The 19,172-nt window shown below is 35.5% G+C and overlaps 1 protein-coding gene and 1 long non-coding RNA gene across 2 annotated transcripts; both read right to left on the reverse strand.

The window, feature by feature from the left end:
- Positions 1-12,821: 12,821 nt before the first annotated feature.
- Positions 12,822-14,362, reverse strand: LOC145127546 (uncharacterized; the record flags this gene model as incomplete). Its single annotated transcript, XM_079062724.1, has 2 exons — positions 12,822-13,602; positions 13,795-14,362. Coding segments are annotated over 2 exons (1,332 nt in total), but the record flags the coding sequence as incomplete, so codon positions are not given.
- A 3,136-nt stretch (positions 14,363-17,498) lies between these two features.
- On the reverse strand, positions 17,499-18,698 carry LOC145126053 (uncharacterized). Its single transcript, XR_013716282.1, has 4 exons — positions 18,612-18,698; positions 18,203-18,246; positions 17,931-18,074; positions 17,499-17,840 (listed from the first exon to the last, which is right to left on the reverse strand). It is a non-coding gene; the product is annotated as an uncharacterized LOC145126053 (long non-coding RNA).
- Positions 18,699-19,172: the final 474 nt, after the last annotated feature.

Consider the following 19,172-nt stretch of genomic DNA (forward strand, 5'->3'; position numbering starts at 1 on the left):
GGTTTGATTATCATAGCATCCTACTTTTGTTTTTTCCTATTACACCATTCAACTTTGAAAGTATGACGCTATAGTTGGGTAGATTTTTCAAAAGACAACGTCTTGATATAAATGGAATTACAGCCACAAAAAACTTTACAATTTAAAGCGATACTCACAGTTTGAGGTGCATGCCATCAAGGCCAACATTTAAGCTATGAAATACCACAGTGAATATCACTTGAACATTTTTCAATTATTGAAACAACATGACTTGGCATTTCTAAGGTGTACTAGCCATGTATGATTATGGTGGTAGAAACGTTTGGTGTGGCATAGGTGACGAAGATAGAGGTGACGGAGATGGTAGTGGTGAAGTCGGTTGATGGCGGAGGTGGTAGTGGTGGTGATGGGTGATGGTTGTTGTGTTGGTTAGGAAGGCGATGTGGGAGAATGGAGGTGATGGCATTGTACTCGACCCGAGAGTAGCATGGTCCATTTGGGTTGCATGGCATCGGAACAATTGGATAGACAAATGAGAAAAGGTTATTTATGATTTATATTAATATATTATAAGTTCTAATATATTAATATGAAATCATATTATTTAATTAGTATTGATGAAGAATTAATTTGGAATTAAATTTGTGATCAAAAGAGACTAATTAAATATATGAGGATTGATTGTGTAAATCATTCATTCTTATATATGTGGTCTTGTGATCCATAGTCCTTCATGTTGGGATTAACCCATGTGGTAACCCATGGATACTCCATGGAGGTTAAAACCCATAGATCATGAAGGAAATGGAAAGTCATGCACATTAGGGTTTACATGGTGTAACCCTAAATGAGCCACACTATATAAATGACCCCATGGTTCATGAAATGTGCACTAGTGGATACACAAAGAGGGCAAAGTTGATTTCATAGAGTGAACCAAGTAACCTCTTCTCAAGTTATTCCAATTGTTGGTGGTGTTGTGTGATTCCATTTGAGGTGCAACACTTGGGGCACTAAGCTCTTAAAGGTTCAAGACTTCAAGCTCCATCAAAAGGTATGAAATCTAACTAGACTTTTGTAGTAGAAATACTCCATTGTATGCTAGTTTGGATGATGCTTTGGAATTTTGAATGTATGCATGTATAATAGAGAAAACATAGAATCAAAGCACATAGGGTTGCATGTACACCATAGGAGTGTTAGAATGCTCAAAAGCCAACAATTGGTTGGTTAAATTAACTCATACGAGGTTGGTCATCACATATGCTCACACATTAACTTACTTGTTTTCTAGTTAACCCTAGGTTCATGTTCATAACTACTAGGCATACAATCTTCTTTTCACAAAACTATATGATTCAAGCAATGAAGAAGATGTTCATGCAACTCAATATACTTAGTTATTAACAAAAAATAATTATCATTAACACATAAGGATCTTTTAACAAGCTTAACAAGATAAATAATCAAATCAATATAATCTAAGCCACTCAATCAAACCATATTCATAAGATCATCTACATCTAAACAGAAGTATGGAGTTTAACCCATAACTTCAGCAAAAACAATCATAAACTCGAAATCTAATGTTATAAACATCATTCAAAACAAAGATTAAGAGAAAAGTGATACTTTAATGCCTTTGATCTCTTCAATCCTTAGACTCTAATCGAAATTTGAAAACCACAGCTTCTAAGAACCTCTATGGCCTCCGAAACTCGCTCAAAGCTTCCATCATTAGTTAGGGTTTCGGGAATAAACGATATATATATATATATATATATATATATATATATATATATATATATATATATATATATATATATCAAGGTTGCAGAAAACGTTAGACGTTAGCTAGTCGGTGGACTGGGGTCTAGGGATTAATCGGTTAGGCGGGGATTAATCGGAGGATTAATCGGGGACCATTAATATTAAGAAAATTATTCAAAAATTTATAAATCTAACTTTAATCATAAGAATATAAATAAATAAGCATAAAAGTTTAAAAATAAGTTTAACAAGCACAACAATTTATCATCCAATTAATAAGAAAAGTTATTCAAATTTTAATATACCTTAAGAAAAGAAGTAAATTTGGGTATTTGTATTTTTGAAAACATAGAAAATTTGAAAATTTTGGAGAAAAAATTTTAATTTTTAAAATTTTTTTTTATATATTAGTTGAACATTGAAATAGTATGAACTTTTGAAATCTTGAAAATATTGGTTTAATATTTGAAATTTTGAAATTTTGAAAATTTGGCCGATTAGGCCGCCTAGGACCGATTAGGGCCGCCTAGGACCGATTAGAACCGCCTAGCTCCGACTTTGACCCCCTTTGACCAAAACCGATTAAGCCGACCGATTAGCCTTAATCATATTCAGTTGAAGACCGCCTAGCGATTAATCCCCGATTAATCGGCCGCCTATACCGATTTTTACAACACTGATATATATATATATATATATATATATATATATATATATATATATATATATATATATATATATATATATATATATTCCAAAAATCAGCTCCAACTCGTCGAGTTTTTGGGAAATACTCACCGAGTTGTTTACTTAAAACGCGTGTACGGCAAGACACTAATTTATCGGGAACTTTCATCTCAACTCGTCGAGTTTTTGGACCCAACGCGTCGAGTTCGTTTGGAATCAACATTTTCTCAAAACATGAAAGTCGTCCGAAATTGTGTCTAATTTTCAGAACATTTTGGATCTCGTCAGTCGGAGTTACGAGTCATGAGATATGGCCAAAACACTGACGATGAGTCAAGCTGTCCAGCAACATCCTTCTTTCTTCAAAATCCAAGATTCAAGCTTCCAATCGCCACTTCCGCTTCCTTTTCCTTACGAGCATGTCTTTATTGCTGAAAATAAAATTTTAAAACTAATTAAACATTTTTTGTTCATTAAATGAGATAAAATCAACATAAAGTATTAAGGGGGTGTTTGGATAAATTAGATTATAGCTTATTAGCTTATTGCTTATTAGCTTATTTGCGGTGGGAATAAGCAATAAGCAATAAGCAAGGGGGAGATGCTTATTAAAATCAGCTTATTTAGCTTATCCCTACCACAATAAACTGATTTTTAAGGATTCCTATCCAAACACTTAAACTTAGCTTATTGTGGTGGGAATAAGCAATAAGCAATAAGCACCCTCTTTTTCCTTATCCAAACACCCCCTAAGATAATGCATGAATTTTATAACCAAATATGCCCATATCAAAATACCCCACACTTGAATTTTTCTTTCCACCAAGCAAATCTGAATTTTAGCACACCAATATCATATAAGACAATTCCAATCGAACCCAACCATTATGCGAAGACCGCAACGCATGCATTTGTGTCTAAAAGTTTTCCTAAGGACCCCCCTAATCCTAAATACTAACAATGCTCATAAACATTCACCCACTTCTTTTGAACAACTCTCATTTTATGCATCCCTCCAAATCCATCCCCAGAAAACTTTATTAACCTCAAGGAATATTTTCTTAAACCCCCAAGCATACATATGGTAAAATAAGCTAGAAAAGAAAATTACAATAAAAATAAAAATACAACTTTCATTTTGAATCTTTGATACTTTGTAGCTCTTTTTCATGTTTTCATACTTGTAGATTCTTTCAAAATTTCATCACTCTTTTTTTTTAACAAACTCACTTTTTCACTCAAACTAAAAACCTAGAAAAATATATGCTTAAGCAAGGGGATTTAACTTCATCCTTTATTGATTAAAGGCATTAGTCTCATGTGCAATGACTACTTAAGCTTTCCTGAATACATTTCAAGTACATGTTGTGTCCCTCAAACTAAGCAAGGTTGTGTTTTTGTTCAATGATTTCACTAGAATAAAGGGGGCCACAAATGCACTATAACGTATATTGGCTCAACTAAACATTTAGGTCCTCAAAGAATCATCAAACATAATACTAGCATGGAATCCTAATTGCTTTACCATAATTTTTTGAATTAATCCTAGCAATTTTTATGCAAATTTTTTTAAAATTATACCTAGGATTCTAATGTAACTAATGTAATCAACCCCCTTCCGCAAACTTAAGTTATGTAATGTCCCCATTGCATGTCATAATAAAGAACATAAAAGTAAAGAGAGAGAATTGGAACAGACTCCCCTAGGATGGAAGTTGCAACTTGCAAGGTTGATTTTCTACTTGTTTAGCTCCATCTTCAGCTGACTTTGGCATGGGAACAGCTCATCCATGCCTTGGGTGTCAAATGTCACGTGTGGTTGACAGCTCTAAGTATTCAGGAAAAAAGCTTCTTGGAATCGCCTAGAAATGGACTTCATAAATGTATATAGTGCCCGCCTTGAATGGACTCAAATCGAACACTCGAAAATAAAAGAATGAGAAACTCGCCGAGTTGTAAGTGAAGACTCGTCGTGTTGGATCGTGATACAGGCAGAAAACTCGAAATTCCTCTGGGACTCGTCGAGTTATTAGAATACACTCGACGAGTTTTCGGCTCTGTTTAGGTAATTTCTTCTTCCTACTTCGGTTCCGATTTTGTGGTCAAAGAGGGTATTAAGGTAATACACCTCCTTATATTCTTGAGTAATTTAATTCTATTTATCAATTATGAACATCGGACTCAAAATATCGCTCGAGTCTTCTAATCTTCTCGTCTACGACTCGGCCCCTCACTTTAATTCCCTCACCATTTAATAATTGGATGAATTATCACACTAAATTCTGCAAAGATCAAAAACAAAAAACTACATCATAAAAGGAAAAAAACAAACATCAAATTCAAATCCTACAAGAAAAGTAAAAGGAAAAGAAAAGCAAACTCAAACGACGGGTTGCCTCCCGCAAGCGCTTCTTTTTGTGTGAGTCTTGAGCTGGACTCTCAACTTAATAAACTTCCAACAAACTCAAAGCCCATCCATCTGTTGCATTGAATATCTTTTTTGGACCAATTCGTAAAATTTGGCTCTTTGCTTCAAAAATTGGCCAAACGAGCTTCAATTCATGTAAGCCAAGAATCTTGACAAGGGTTGGAACCAGTACGATACTAATTAGAAATGGATCGTGCCTCAGAACTTTCTCCAAATTTGGAATCGTCACCCCATCCTTCAAAACATAAACCGGAAAAATAGTAGGACACGTCGTGGTAATGGTCAAACTATAGCTTGGTTCCTGCAATTCAGCTTGTTCTTGTTCTTCACTGACCCGTCTGCCAACAATCTTTCCAGCTCCTCCAAGTCTCTTTCTGGATTTAATTCTTCATTTTTAACTCTAGCTCTTGTAACACAGATTGTTCTTGTTCATTAGGCAAGGTGTTATCTAACCATCTTCCAAATTTATTGAAATCATCATTTGAGTCATACTCATCATCTTCTTGCTCAAATTCATGTACTACTTCCTCAAGAAAAGCATCAAGAGCATCGAGATTTGGAAAATACATAATAAAATGATAATAAAACTGAAAATAGAAAATGTGTAACTTTATATGAGATAAATCTCACACAAAGGATCGATAAAACTAGCAAATAAAATTGACTATTTAGAACCGTTCCCCGGCAACGGCGCCAAAAACTTGATACGTGTGGAATGTACTATTTTTAATCCTACTAACTTAAACACAAAGACAAACACACGAAAGGCAGTGTACCTACCGATTAGGAATTTTGTTCAGGAAGTAGGGTGTCGAACATAGGGAACGGTAAACAATTAAAATAAATACTAGTATTACCTAAATAAAACAAGTAATAAAAAGGGGTTTTCTCTAGTTTTGCAAGACTAGAAACTTAAGCAAATACTAAATACTTAAACAAAAGACAATTAACAACTAAGGAGAAACAAAAGAAACCTAGAGTCAATAAGATAAAGAGACTTCCGTTTAGATTCGATTCACTTATTCCTATGGTTGATTTCGTGGCAAGTGCAATGGATTAATATATCAATGGTTGCCGATTTCTAATGTGATTAGATTCATGTTCACTATTACTAATCCTTTAGCAAACAAGTTAATTCAAACAGTGATCAGTTGATTAAACTAATAGGTTTCCTAGTGTTTAGTTCGAATCAAGTAAGACTTGTAATTAGTTAATCAAATTGGTTGGTTCAATTAACTCATATGAGGTTGTTCATCACGTATGCTCACACATTAAATTACTTTTTTTCTAGTTAACCCTAGGTTCATGTTCACTACTACTAGGCATACAATCTTCTTTTCACAAAACTATATGATTCAAGTAATCAAGAAGATGTTCATGCAACTCAATATACTTAGTTATTAACAAAAAATAATTATCATTAACACATAAGGATCTTTTAACGAGCTTAACACGATAAATAACCAAATCAATATAATCCAAGCCACTCAATCAAACCATATTCATAAGATCATCTACATCTAATCAGAAGTATGGAGTTTAGCCCATAACTTTAGCAAAAACAATCATAAACTCGAAATCTAATGTTATAAACATGATCAAAACAAAGATTAAGAGCAAAGTGATACTTTAATGCCTTTGATCTCTTCAATCCTTAGACTCTAATTGAAATTCGAAAACCACAGCTTCTAAAAACCTCTCTGGCCTCCAAAACTCGCTCAAAGTCTCCAGCATTAGTTAGGGTTTCGGGAATAAACAATCTATATATATATATATATATATATATATATATATATATATATATATATATATATATTCCAAAAATCAGCTCCAACTCGTTGAGTTTTTGGGAAAAAATCGCCGAGTTGTTTACTTAGAACGCGTGTACGGGAAGGCACTAATTTGTCGGGAATTTTCATCTCAACTCGTCAAGTTTTTTGACCCAACTCGTCGCGTTTGTTTGGAATCAACATTTTCTCAAAACACAAAAGTCGTCCGAAATTGTGTGTGGTTTTCAGAACATTTTGAATCTCGACAATCGGAGTAACGAGTCATGAGATATGGTCAAAACACTGACGAGGGGTCAAGCTGTCCAGCAACATCCTTCTTTGTTCAAAATCCAAGATCCAAGCTTCCAATCGTCAATTCTGCTTCCTTTTCCTTCCGAGCATGTCTTTATTGTTGAAAATAAAATTTTAAAGCTAATTAAGCATCTTTTGTTCATTAAATGAGATAAAATCAACATAAAGTATTAAGATAATGCATGAATTTTATAACTAAATATGCCCATATCATGTACCTACATCATAAGATACATGGTTTACTACTCCCACTAATGTATGAGTCCTCAAGGAATTCGACATGTTGAGTTTCAACAATATGAGTACTATGTGTTTGACAATAGAATTGATATCCATGCGCATGTTCGGGATACCATACAAAAAATAAAATAAAAGGGTTTTGCACGAGCTTAGAAATGAAGAGATTAAGAATATGGATTTAAACATTTATAGAGATTCAAGTTTCTCATTGATCAAGTATAAGTACATCTAAATGTGAATAGTCATCTTAAGAAAGTAACAAATGATTTATGTCATGTAATTCCTACAGGAAAAGGTCCACATATATTAATGTGTATTAGTTCCAAAAGAGGAACTAGTGGTACCTTTATTATTTCCCTTAAACATATTTCCTTTGATACATTTAACACATGTCTGAAACAGTGAAATCAAGAGTTTGAGACACTCTAAACTCACATGAGCCTTAACTTTTGGTCGCATGATATAAGACCTAAACATTAATGCCATAACATGAATAAGATTCCAAAACTTGATTTATTAAAATTTTCATTCACATTATATGAAAACATTGTTTTTGAGAACTAAATATCCAAGTACAATTTATAGAGGTTTCCCTCTAAGTAACCATAACCAACAATGTTTGAATTAAGCTACTAGTTTACTAATTACCAAATGTTACATTATATACATAATTTTCTAACTTTGTACAGATACTAGATTCTGAGTCATGCTCGGTACATAATAAGTATCATATAAGTTAAAACAACAGCTGCCTTCCATAACTAATTGCAAGGTACCTACGACTTCAACATTTAGTTTGTAACCATTTATGACATTAATGGTCCTTTGGTTTCCTTCCAACCTCCGGATCATATGGAATCCCTGTAAGGAGTTTGTAATATGTACTATGAAATGGAATCAACATAATATGTGTTTAAAGGAATATTTATATTAAAGGACTCATAAATCATAAATGAATAAGTATTACCTTTCTTTGTTATCCACTCCTTGAAACCGGGACATTCTCGCTGGAAATGTCCTCTAATGACAAAATTTACAATGAGGAGGAACCTTTGGTTTGCTTAAATTTGGAGTGTCACTTGTACTTGCCTTCTGAGACTTTGAACTTTCCCCGACTTGACCCTTGATCTTTCTTTTTCCGGTGTTTGTGGTAGTGACATGGGGAACATCTGGCATATCTACTTTCAGGCGTTCCTCTTCCTAGACACACATGACGATCAACTCGCTCACCTGGCACTTATCCTTCTAAGAGTTATAGTTGATCTTGAATGGTTCAAACTGTGTAGGGAGAGACATCATAATGAAGTGGACTAAGAGGCCCCCACTAATCTTTATGTCCATGTCATGTAGCTTATTTTCCATGTCACTCATCATCATGATGTGCTCACGCACACCACTCATACCATCATACTTAGTTGTCAACATCTTTAATATTAAAGTACTCGCATGAGCCTTAGACGTACGTTTGAACTGTTCCTCCAGAGATTTCAAATAGGTCTTCGCATTTTCGAAGTCAGGGATGGCTCCACAAATTGCTACCGGTATGGAGTTCTTAATGATCATGAGTAACATACGATTCGGTCGCTCCCACTGATCATAAGCTCATTTCTAATCTTCTGTACTAGTAGTAGTGAGCGCAGAAGGAAGATCATGTCTTAATGCATGATACAACTCCATTATTCCAAGGTTTAACATCACCCTATCTCTCCATGAAGCGAAGTTAGTACCCATCAGAGTTTCAATTCTAGAATTTTTAGTAAAGTGGATGCTGAGGTTACATTAACATTAGATGCACAAGGGATAAAAACTAATGATTTGTATGTCAATAATTAAATATAACCTATTATCAACACCAAATAATAGGTCTTAAAATGGCTAATTTAATTATTAGCCACAACAAAAAACCTACCCTTTAGCGACGACAAAAATCGTCGCAATTGATGCCACCTGTCGTCCCTAATACCTTTAGCGACGACATGTCGTTGCTATTACCTCGTAGCTAATACTCCTTTGTCGTCGAAAATAGCGTCGTCTCTAATGCTCGTCGTCGCTAAATGGTAACTGTCGTCGCTATTGCCGTCGTCTCTATTACCTTTCCAGCCACCGATCAGAGTTTTTCTGGCTACTCTTCCCGGAATCAGTTGTCGTCGCAATTGGTCAATGTCGTCCCTAAAGGTGTCGCTGTTAATGGTTTTTTTAAAACAATTTATTTATGATATTAGTTTGTATATATTATCAAATACAACTTTAATAAAAATACATACCACATTATATAAAACATCAAATATACCACATTACATAAACTATCTAATAAATCCCAAATAAACATCAAATATATCATCCATAAACTATCTAATAAATCCCAAATAAACATCAAATATATCATCCATAAACTATCTAATAAATCCAAAATAACATCATCCATAACATAAAACAAGAAATACTGTGTGTTTGCATCTTCCTCATCATTGTTTCCATGTTGTTGACTTGGTTTTTAATAGAACGGATAATGTCTCCAATGGCCGTCACAAACGACGGGTTTTGAAGAAAAGCATTCACATCAACATCCTACAATTAAGTCACAAGCACATTAAGTCATTAACAATTTAACAAACTATCAAACCATCAAACCACCAAATGAATTAACTACTTAACAATTTAACAAACTACCAAACTACCAAAAATTACTAAAAATGCATCAAGTTCTTAACAATATAGCAAAGCTACCAAATTCTTTAAGAATTTAACAAGTACCTGTGTTGATTGCGGTGTTTGTGACTGTGACTACCATTGGGATTGAGCACTTGTACCCGCTGCTGAAGAAGGTTTAGGGCCAATGCCTCTCACATGCCCCCTTCGAGTACCTAACACCTTCTCAAATATTGTGATCCAATCAATGGTGTCTGGATCACCATCGAAGTCGGTTATGTAATGAAACTGTAGAGCAACCTCACCAACTAAGGCATTCTGTATTTCACAAAGATTGTCAATATACATTAAAGCTAACACAAAAAAAAAACAATCTACTTCATTTTTAAGTAATAATAACTTACATATTGGTCTTCAACTAAAGGATCAACAAATTCCCCTTTTTTATTCACATGCCCACGATGACATGCTTCAAGTCTATTTAAATTCTGTTTAACATTACAAAATATGTTATACTTGAATAAACATTAAAAAATATGTTATAACTGAATAAACATTATTGTAACTTACGTTCTTAAAACAAGCACTACCGTAGTTGCACGTACCTCCACGATTCTTAATTACTTGCTTCTTTCGGCATTCTTTGTTTCCAGAGGATTGTTTTTGATGCTTTTCTGTTAATAAGTGGTCAATAGCAGCATTCCAATGCTGCAGATCCATACCCGCAGGGGCTTGGGCCCTTGCTGCCTCCACATCCCCTTTAAAACCAGTCAAACGAGTTTTTGCAACATTTTTGCGGCCTCTATACCGCGCACATATCCGATTGTTCAGTGACCCCCAATAAATGGGTAGAGAAAACGAACCTTGCCGGATTTGGAGGTCACAGTCGGCAATGGAGAGGTGGCTGTCGGCTGTGGAGGTTAATTAGCGGTGGGAGTTGGATTTGGAGGTCAATCAGCGGTGGAGAGCAGTGGCGTCAGCAGTGATGTCGCAAATGATCGCCAGAGAGACCTATTGGAGATGGTTACAGATTATACGTCTGGGATGAAGAAGCTGAACAAAAGGGGCAACCCTTTAGCGGTGACCCTAATAGCGGCGACGTAGAGGCTATTAGAGGTGACATTCTGGAGGGAACTCAACACGCCCTTTCTGGACACTATCAACCGTTGGATCGGGTGAGAATCGTATGGCCAAGATTTCGTCCGATGTGGGTCAACGGATCGACACCGATAGCGACGACATGTCGCCGCTAAATGAGTCATCTCTATTGCCTTCCACATGAACAAACCCTATTGGTTGGATCATGTTCCAAACCAAGGGCCAGGATTGAAAGTGGCGTGTCTCCGACGGATCTCTGATCCATAGCTTTAGCGACAACATTGGTGTTTTAGCGGTGACACCAAGCGTGGCTTGTCTGCTGTCGTCGCTAAAGGTCTTGTCGTCGCAAAAAGCGACGTCCCTAATACTATGTATTCTTGTTGTGAGCTTCGTGTTCGCTATGGCTAATAATCAAACATAAAGACATATTTAGACATTAAGCTATGCAACATAAATATCACACATCACCCTTGGACAGAAATGCAACATTTATGTGTTTATGTTAGTAATTCCTCATATATACCATCAAACAACTAGCCGTTGGGTTTATTGTATGACGTATATATGCTTACGTAATATGGTATCATTTAATCCTCAATGCCAAATCGAAATGGCATATCCTTGGATTTGTCATTCAAGTTGTCATTGAAGATAACCATATATTAATTTAAAGAGATATATAGGATATTGCAAATTTAAATTAATCATCTAATTGAAACTTTTCTTGTAAAGTGCCATGAATTTACAAGTAAAGTCACAAATTTGCAAAAGACAATTTATGTGTACCATTATTTTAATATGGTCAAATCTTATCACAGTAGCAAATTAAAGTATTAGAATCTAATTCAATTACTTGAGTACAAAAGGCCAATTACTGTGGCAAATTAGAATCCATCAGCCAAAGAGTACACATATTATATTGGTGGCATGTCAAGAGTACACATGCTATAATGATTTAAAAACTAAAAAGGGAGAATTTCATATATGCAGTACACATGCTATTGGTGTACTGCATATAAGAATCAAAAGAGGAGAAAGGTTTAATAGTCATAATGGTTGGTTGCAAGGTTTATTCACCGTCAAAAGAAAACCCATATCAATGTTCCTGATTAATTAAAAGTGTTATGCTTCTTAATGCAAAACTCATCGTTCAACTAATTAAATAATGAGAATTAATCAAATAAGATAAAATAGAACCCAGTGACAATGGCCTTTTGACTGCATCGATATAACAACACAGTGCAAAATTCGATTCCTACATTTAAGCATATTACTTCATTTACCTTTCAATAAATTGATCTTCTAGATAAATTTTTGGGCCCTCATGGAAAAACTCCTTAAACCAATTAATAATTCATTAACATTTTGGTGAGGAATTCCATGTTTCGCGGCGCAATTCTTTTTTCCCATAAATTAAAGTGTTGGGTATTCAGTGAACATGATTTCAACCGTTTGGCCAAGAACACTTCGGATATAAGGCAAAATTGGAAATCCAAAAATAGGATTCTTAAATAAGAATTTGGTTGAATAAATTTAGAAATATCGTGGCTCTGATACCACATGCTGATTATATTATGCCAATTTGATCTTTTCTCAACCAATTCAACATCAATGTCACAGTAAAACATAAGAAACTTACTTGGGAGTAAAACATAAGAAACTTACTTGGGAATCCGATTTCGATTGGAGTGGGGTTTGTTGATGAAAGATGATGCCATGGTTAATAAACAGTAAATAAACCAAAAACATAAATATATTACAGAAATGGTCCTATGGCCATATTATGTATATATTTTCTAACACCAGTATCCTTCATTTTATTATCAATTATTTTTCTTTATTACACCATTAAAGACGTGGTAAAAATATAAATATTGTCAGTACGTAACAACAAAAAAAAAGTCTATCTCTTGCATACGACACCTCGCCCTTCTAAACCACTTTGGCACCTCAAGCTTGGCAACTGTAGGTTTAATGAGGAACCGTCTTCCTGGCTACCCTTAAACTTTGCAACAGAACAATCAGTCGTAAATGAATCTGTACTCACAAACTTGCTATCTCCTCCCATCACAGGCATTAACACTCCCATCTTCACCTTGCTCACATAGTCATTCCTATACGTCTGTCCCAGAACTCCGTCCACTTGGTTACTTAAGGAGAAGAACTTGAACTTGAGATCAAGATGAGCAAAGCAATCGTCCTTGGTTATGTCATATTTATGGATTCTTGATTCTTCTTTTGTTATTGGAACCACTTTGGCTGTGATACTGAAGAGGTTTTCAACTTCAACAATGATATGGTTGGTGTCATGAATCCTAGTGATTGATGTCGTAGAAGATTGCCATTTGGCACCTTCGTTTTTTGGGAGAAAGATGATTTCCCCATCAAATGTAACAGAGATACGGTCAATGGTGTCATCCCAAGAGGAAGTCTTTTCCGCACTGATTTGTACTTTGTGGTTATCAAAAAGAACCCCAATAGATTGGACCCAAGTAAAGTCTCTACCCATGTTTTTGTTTCTCTTGCCAATGAAGTGGCCATTGATGTGGAGGTTGTTATCAGCAACAAGGCAAAAATCTTTATCCCTCTTTCCATGGAAGTAGAAAGTGATGCCATCACCACCAACGAAACGAGGATCTTGACACACTGCTCCAGGCATATCGCAATCTGTAATTTACCAAATAGATATAAATCACTTATGAGATTAAATGCTAGCTGTGTTAATGTAATATTTAACCATAGCATGCATGTGTAAATGATGGAATTAAATCTATTGGATATTATCAATGTGACTCTTCATAAAACAAAATATTTAGTATTTAGAAATAAAATGAAAAAATAGAGTTATGAAGAACTTACTGCAAACTGGCTTGCAACTAACACAATCAACTTCACATTGACCAGGACAAGAAGCAGGGCAAACATACTCGAACGCGTAACATTTTGTGTAGTTGTTGTTTTTGCACTTGATTTTCTTTGGCTGAGAAGGTGGAGTAGACCATGTAGGAGGTGCAGGTATGGATGGTGTTGGTGGTGTCCACTCTTTTTGTGGTGCACGGGTGGTGGGAGGTGATGTGGATGGTATTGGTGTTGGAGGTGTGGACTGTGTTGGTGTTGAAGGGATGGTGGGAGGTGGTGACGATGGTGTTGGTGTTGGTGTTGGAGGTGTAGACTCCGTTGGTGGTGATGGGGCAGTGGAAGGTGGTTTGGATGGTGTTGGTATCGGAGGTGTGGACTCTATTGGTGGTGAAGGGGTGGTAGGAGGTGGTGAAGATGGTGTTGGTGTCGGAGGTGTGTATTTTGTTGGTGGTGAAGGGGTGGTGGGAGGTGGTGAGGAGGGAGTTGGTGGTGAAGGGATTAGTGGAGGTGGTGATGACGGTGTTGGTGTTAGAGGTGTGGGGTCTATTGGTGGAGAAGGAGTAGTGGTTGGTATGGACTCTGTAGGTGGTGAAGGTATTGTGGGAGGTGGTGAGGATGGTGTTGGTGCTAAAGGTGTGGACGGTGTTGGTGATGGAGGTGTGGACTCTAATGGTGGTGAAGGGGTGGTAGGAGGTGGTGAAGATGGTGTTGGTGGCGGAGGTGTGTATTCTGTTGGTGGTGAAGGGGTGGTGGGAGGTGGTGAGGAGGGAGTTGGTGGTGAAGGGATTATTGGAGGTGGTGATGAAGGTGTTGGTGTAGGAGGTGTGAGGTCTGTTGGTGGAGAAGGAGTAGTGGGTGGTGTGGACTCTGTAGGTGGTGAAGGTATTGTGGGAGGTGGTGAGGATGGTATTGGTGCTAGAGGTGTGGACTCCGTTGGTGGTGATGGGGCAGTGGGAGGTGATGTGGATGGTGTTGGTGTAGGTGGTGTGGACTCTGTAGGTGGTGAAGGGGTGGTAGTAGGTGGTGAAGAGGTTTGTGGAGGTGGTGATGACGGTGTTGGTGTTAAAGGTGTGGGCTTTATTGTTGGAGAAGAAGTAGTGGGTGGTGTGGACTCTGTTGGTGATGAAGGTGTTGTGGGAGGTGGTGAGGATGGTGTTGGTATAGTCGGTGTGGACTCTGTAGGTGGTGAAGGGGTGGTAGTAGGTGGTGAAGATTGTGTTGGTGTCGGAGGTGTGTATTCCGTTGGTGGTGAAGGGGTGGTGGGAGGTGGTGAGGAGGGAGTTGATGGTGAAGGGGTTGGTGGAGGTGGTGATGACGGTGTTGGGTTTGGAGGTGTAGGCTCTATTGGTGTAGAAGGAGTAGTGGGTGGTGTGGACTCTGTTGGTGGTGAAGGTGTGGTGGGAGGTGGTGAGGATGGTGTTGGAGAAGTGGACACTGGCGGTGAAGGAGTAACAGTGGGAGGTGGTTCTATCTCTGGCGGTGATGATGCAATATCGCCACCACAAACAGGTTTGCACGATTGACAATTAACAGTGCAGCTATCTGGACAAAACTTAGGACAAACATGCACCAAGTTATGACATTCTTTGTAACTCGGGTCCTTACAAGTTGCATGACTAGGGTTTTTAGCAATTCCCGGTGGAGTTTGTGCCTCACCAAGAGCCACCAGAATGAACATGACAACTAGCGTAACATGACAAACCATCGACTGAGCCATTGCAGCCCAGACTTAGAACTCTAAATAGTGTAATGGAAAGGTATACTGAATTGTTATCTATGTATTGAATTGGATAATTGGTGCTTATTGACACTGATAATCTCCATATATATAGTTAAATGAATGCATGCATCTCCATATATAATCTGTCATCTAACAGTTAAGTACCTTCAGTTCAAGGTATCTTTCAGACCCCTTCATACTGCTTTTTGTGTAAATATGGCACATGACACATGCAATACTTAATTTCTACAAACTGAATCCAGCTTGTGAGATAGTACACCAATGTTAACGATCAATTAGCATGGCACCAATCGCGATTCAGGTTGTGGTAATCTTTATAAAAATAAAGTTGTATATATGGTAGTTTTTTAACCCAAATCGGTAGAATGAGTTTTTAACCTATTTCAATAAAAGTGAGTTCCTAGAGCTATATGTTTTCATTTGTGGAATTGATAAAGTACTAGAAGGAAATGAGTCAAACTATCAAAACGTCACCCGAAATATACACAATTATATACCATCTTCAAAATCACTTTATTTCAAAAATTCGTCAATATCTTGGTGATAGTTTTTACAATTCATATTTAAGATATTAGTAGTACTTTACACTACCAGTTTTGTCATCTATAAGCGAAAAAATAACATGGGCCCGATCACCACAAATAACATGATAAAGATAACAGACTTTAAATCGTGGCTTCATAAAATCTCAAAATATTGAAGTATGTTGTAATACGAAGCGATCCATTTTCTATATGCATTGACTTCCATGAGTAGCGTCTCCAAATAACAGCCATTTCATATTATATTTTCTCGTAGAATATGTTCATTATAAGCCATATATCTTAGTTTCACATGCTCATCAAAGTCAAAGTCATCTCATCAAACAACAAATGTGGTTAGTGTTATTTTATGTGCATTATTGCCTTTAACATCCATGTCATCCCTTCGTATCAAGTTTGTGTTTGTATATATATATATATATATATATATATATATATATATATATATATATATATATATATATATATATATATATATATATATATATATATATATATATATATATATATATATAGTAGGTTAAAACCCATGGAACCTACGAGTGTAAATTTTAAATAGAATTTAAAATTTAATTATGTAATAAAATAATATTTCATTAATTTAGAAAACTTATGAATTGTAATATTGTATTTTTTAATAACTTTGTAATATTGTATTTTTTTAATAATCATGATACATTTGTTAATTGATTTGTTTCATCTCAAAATTTAAATTATTTTGTTAATTAATTTGTTTCATCTAAAATGTATAATGATGTCTATCGACATTCTTTTAATTGATTTGTTTTATTTAAAATTTGTATCAGTCTCCATTTATAACTAATTATTGTTAGCATTAGTTTTGGACGAGCCTAATAAAGCATTATTAAACATTTAAAAGGAATTGATTAATGATGTTGTTTCAACTTTCCTCGACATGTGTTCAAAATTCAATGATACAATTACAATGATTAAGTCGGTTAATAGTTGTTTACGTAAACGTTTGTTTTAGTTTTTTAATTAAGTTTACATTAATCACTCTTGTTTTTTTAAGATTGAAAAACTTCACTTTTTGTATTAAGGGGATTGTTTTTCAAGCATTTTTACTTGCAGATTTTTCATTTGCCCTTTAAAGAAAAGTTTAAAGATACATTGATGTTTGGAATTCAATTACGAATACCATGCCAAAGAAAAAACAACACATGAAGAAACAATTACACGTTAATTGCCAAAAAATTAAACCTAATAATTTTATCTTATGTTGAAAAAGAAAAAAAGAAAAAAAAAGTCAGCTGACTAACGGTCAACTTCCACTCCATTTGGAAGTGATTCAGGATCAACCACATAATTGTGATTATGCAACAAATGTATTCCCCCCCCCCCCCATTAAGTTAATAATATTTATTAATAACAATAATGATACTAATATATAATACCTGGGCACTAATCTCAACACTTCCATTTCTGAGGTTACGAATAGGATGATTTCCTCCATGATGACCAAATTTCATTTTATATGTCTTCCCACCCAAGGCCTGACCAAGCAACTGATGTCCCATGCAAATTCCAAAAACAGGAACATTTCCGATAATATCCTTCACTGTCTCAACAACATAAGGTACAGCAGAAGGGTCACCTGGTCCATTGCTGAAAAGTATCCCATCTGGTTTCATTTTAAGAGTCTCAGATGCTGGCCATGTTGAAGGAACAACCGTGATTTTACACCCATAGGATGCCAATCGCCTCAATATATTGTGCTTGATTCCAAAATCATATGCCACCACCTTCATTTAAACAGGAATTTAATAAATAAGTTAAAACTATTAAGAAGAAATGAAAGTAAGATGCTATAATCAACAATTCAGAACATGTACATCGACACTTGGTTGCGTTTATAAAAGAAATCACATGAAAAGTCTCGCCATGCCTTTTGTTGGAGTTAAAATCCCATTCCATATCGGTCTTACCAACCCATTCATAAGGCTTCTTACAAGAGACGGTAGAAATTAAATCCACACCTGCAGAAAATGTCAAAGAAATGGAATGCAATTCAGTGAAAAAACTGAATCGTATTTAAACATATATAATGAGGACATTTTGGTCTTTTTAAGATTCCCATATCATATAGAGTAGACAAGGCCATTACCAACGATATCCCATGTGTGTGACATCTCCAGAAGTTCTTTTTAGCTATGTGGATACACAAAACAATGAAAACAGATAGAAGAAATAAAGCAGAATTATATATGCAGATCAAAGTAATTTTTAGCTACATTCAAAGTTATAATCAGCAGTTCATTTTTATCCCACATAAAAGTAATTTTTATGTTTTTCTTGAATAAGATGGATGAAAACAATGTGATAAAGGATGTTGAAGCACAGATGTGCTAATAACATTTCGTAAATGTTATACATTAGAATGAATTCCCAAATACATAGTAAATGATGAGCTAATTTCTTAAACAAAATTAGAAAACTATTAACACAACTTTCACTTGGGCATTATATCAAACAGTTGGTGTGTAAAGTGGAAGTAGAAAGAAACAGTAAATTACCAGCACTGCATCTCCAAGCACAAGACCATTATGCACACGATTTCGCAATTGAACTGATGAGGAGTCATACGGGTTGTGTAAACTCATTAAAACCCTACCTGCAACAAAGATGTAAGATGAGAAATGGGTTTGGGAAGAACAATGTGATAAAGGTCGCAATTCAACTAAAACCCTAGTATACCTGATTTAGTGGGTGGAGGTTTAAGCATTAAGGTCGTTGAAAAAGAGATGAAGAAAAGGATTGATATTAAAGATCAGGGGAAAACGTAACTTGCTGAATTCATTTGAGAGAGTTTGAATTTTGATTTAAATCAATACATTGGCACTCGTTGTACATCTTATCGAACCTAAAAACCTATAAATTAACGTGAAGCCCTTCCAACAACGGAATGGGCCGATTACTAATTTTCGAATGGCTTGGATGGAATCTCTATAGTATAAATATAGAGATTGTTAAGTACATTAGGAAAATGATTAATATTGAAGGTTTCACCATTAAGGTCGTTGGAAGCAAGAGAAAAAAAGAGGAAGAAAATTATTCATATTTAAGATTAGGGGAAA

The sequence above is a fragment of the Lactuca virosa genome, chromosome 7 (assembly GCF_052849685.1).
Source record: "Lactuca virosa cultivar CGN04683 chromosome 7, Lactuca_virosa_CGN04683_v6, whole genome shotgun sequence".
NCBI lineage: Eukaryota > Viridiplantae > Streptophyta > Magnoliopsida > Asterales > Asteraceae > Lactuca > Lactuca virosa.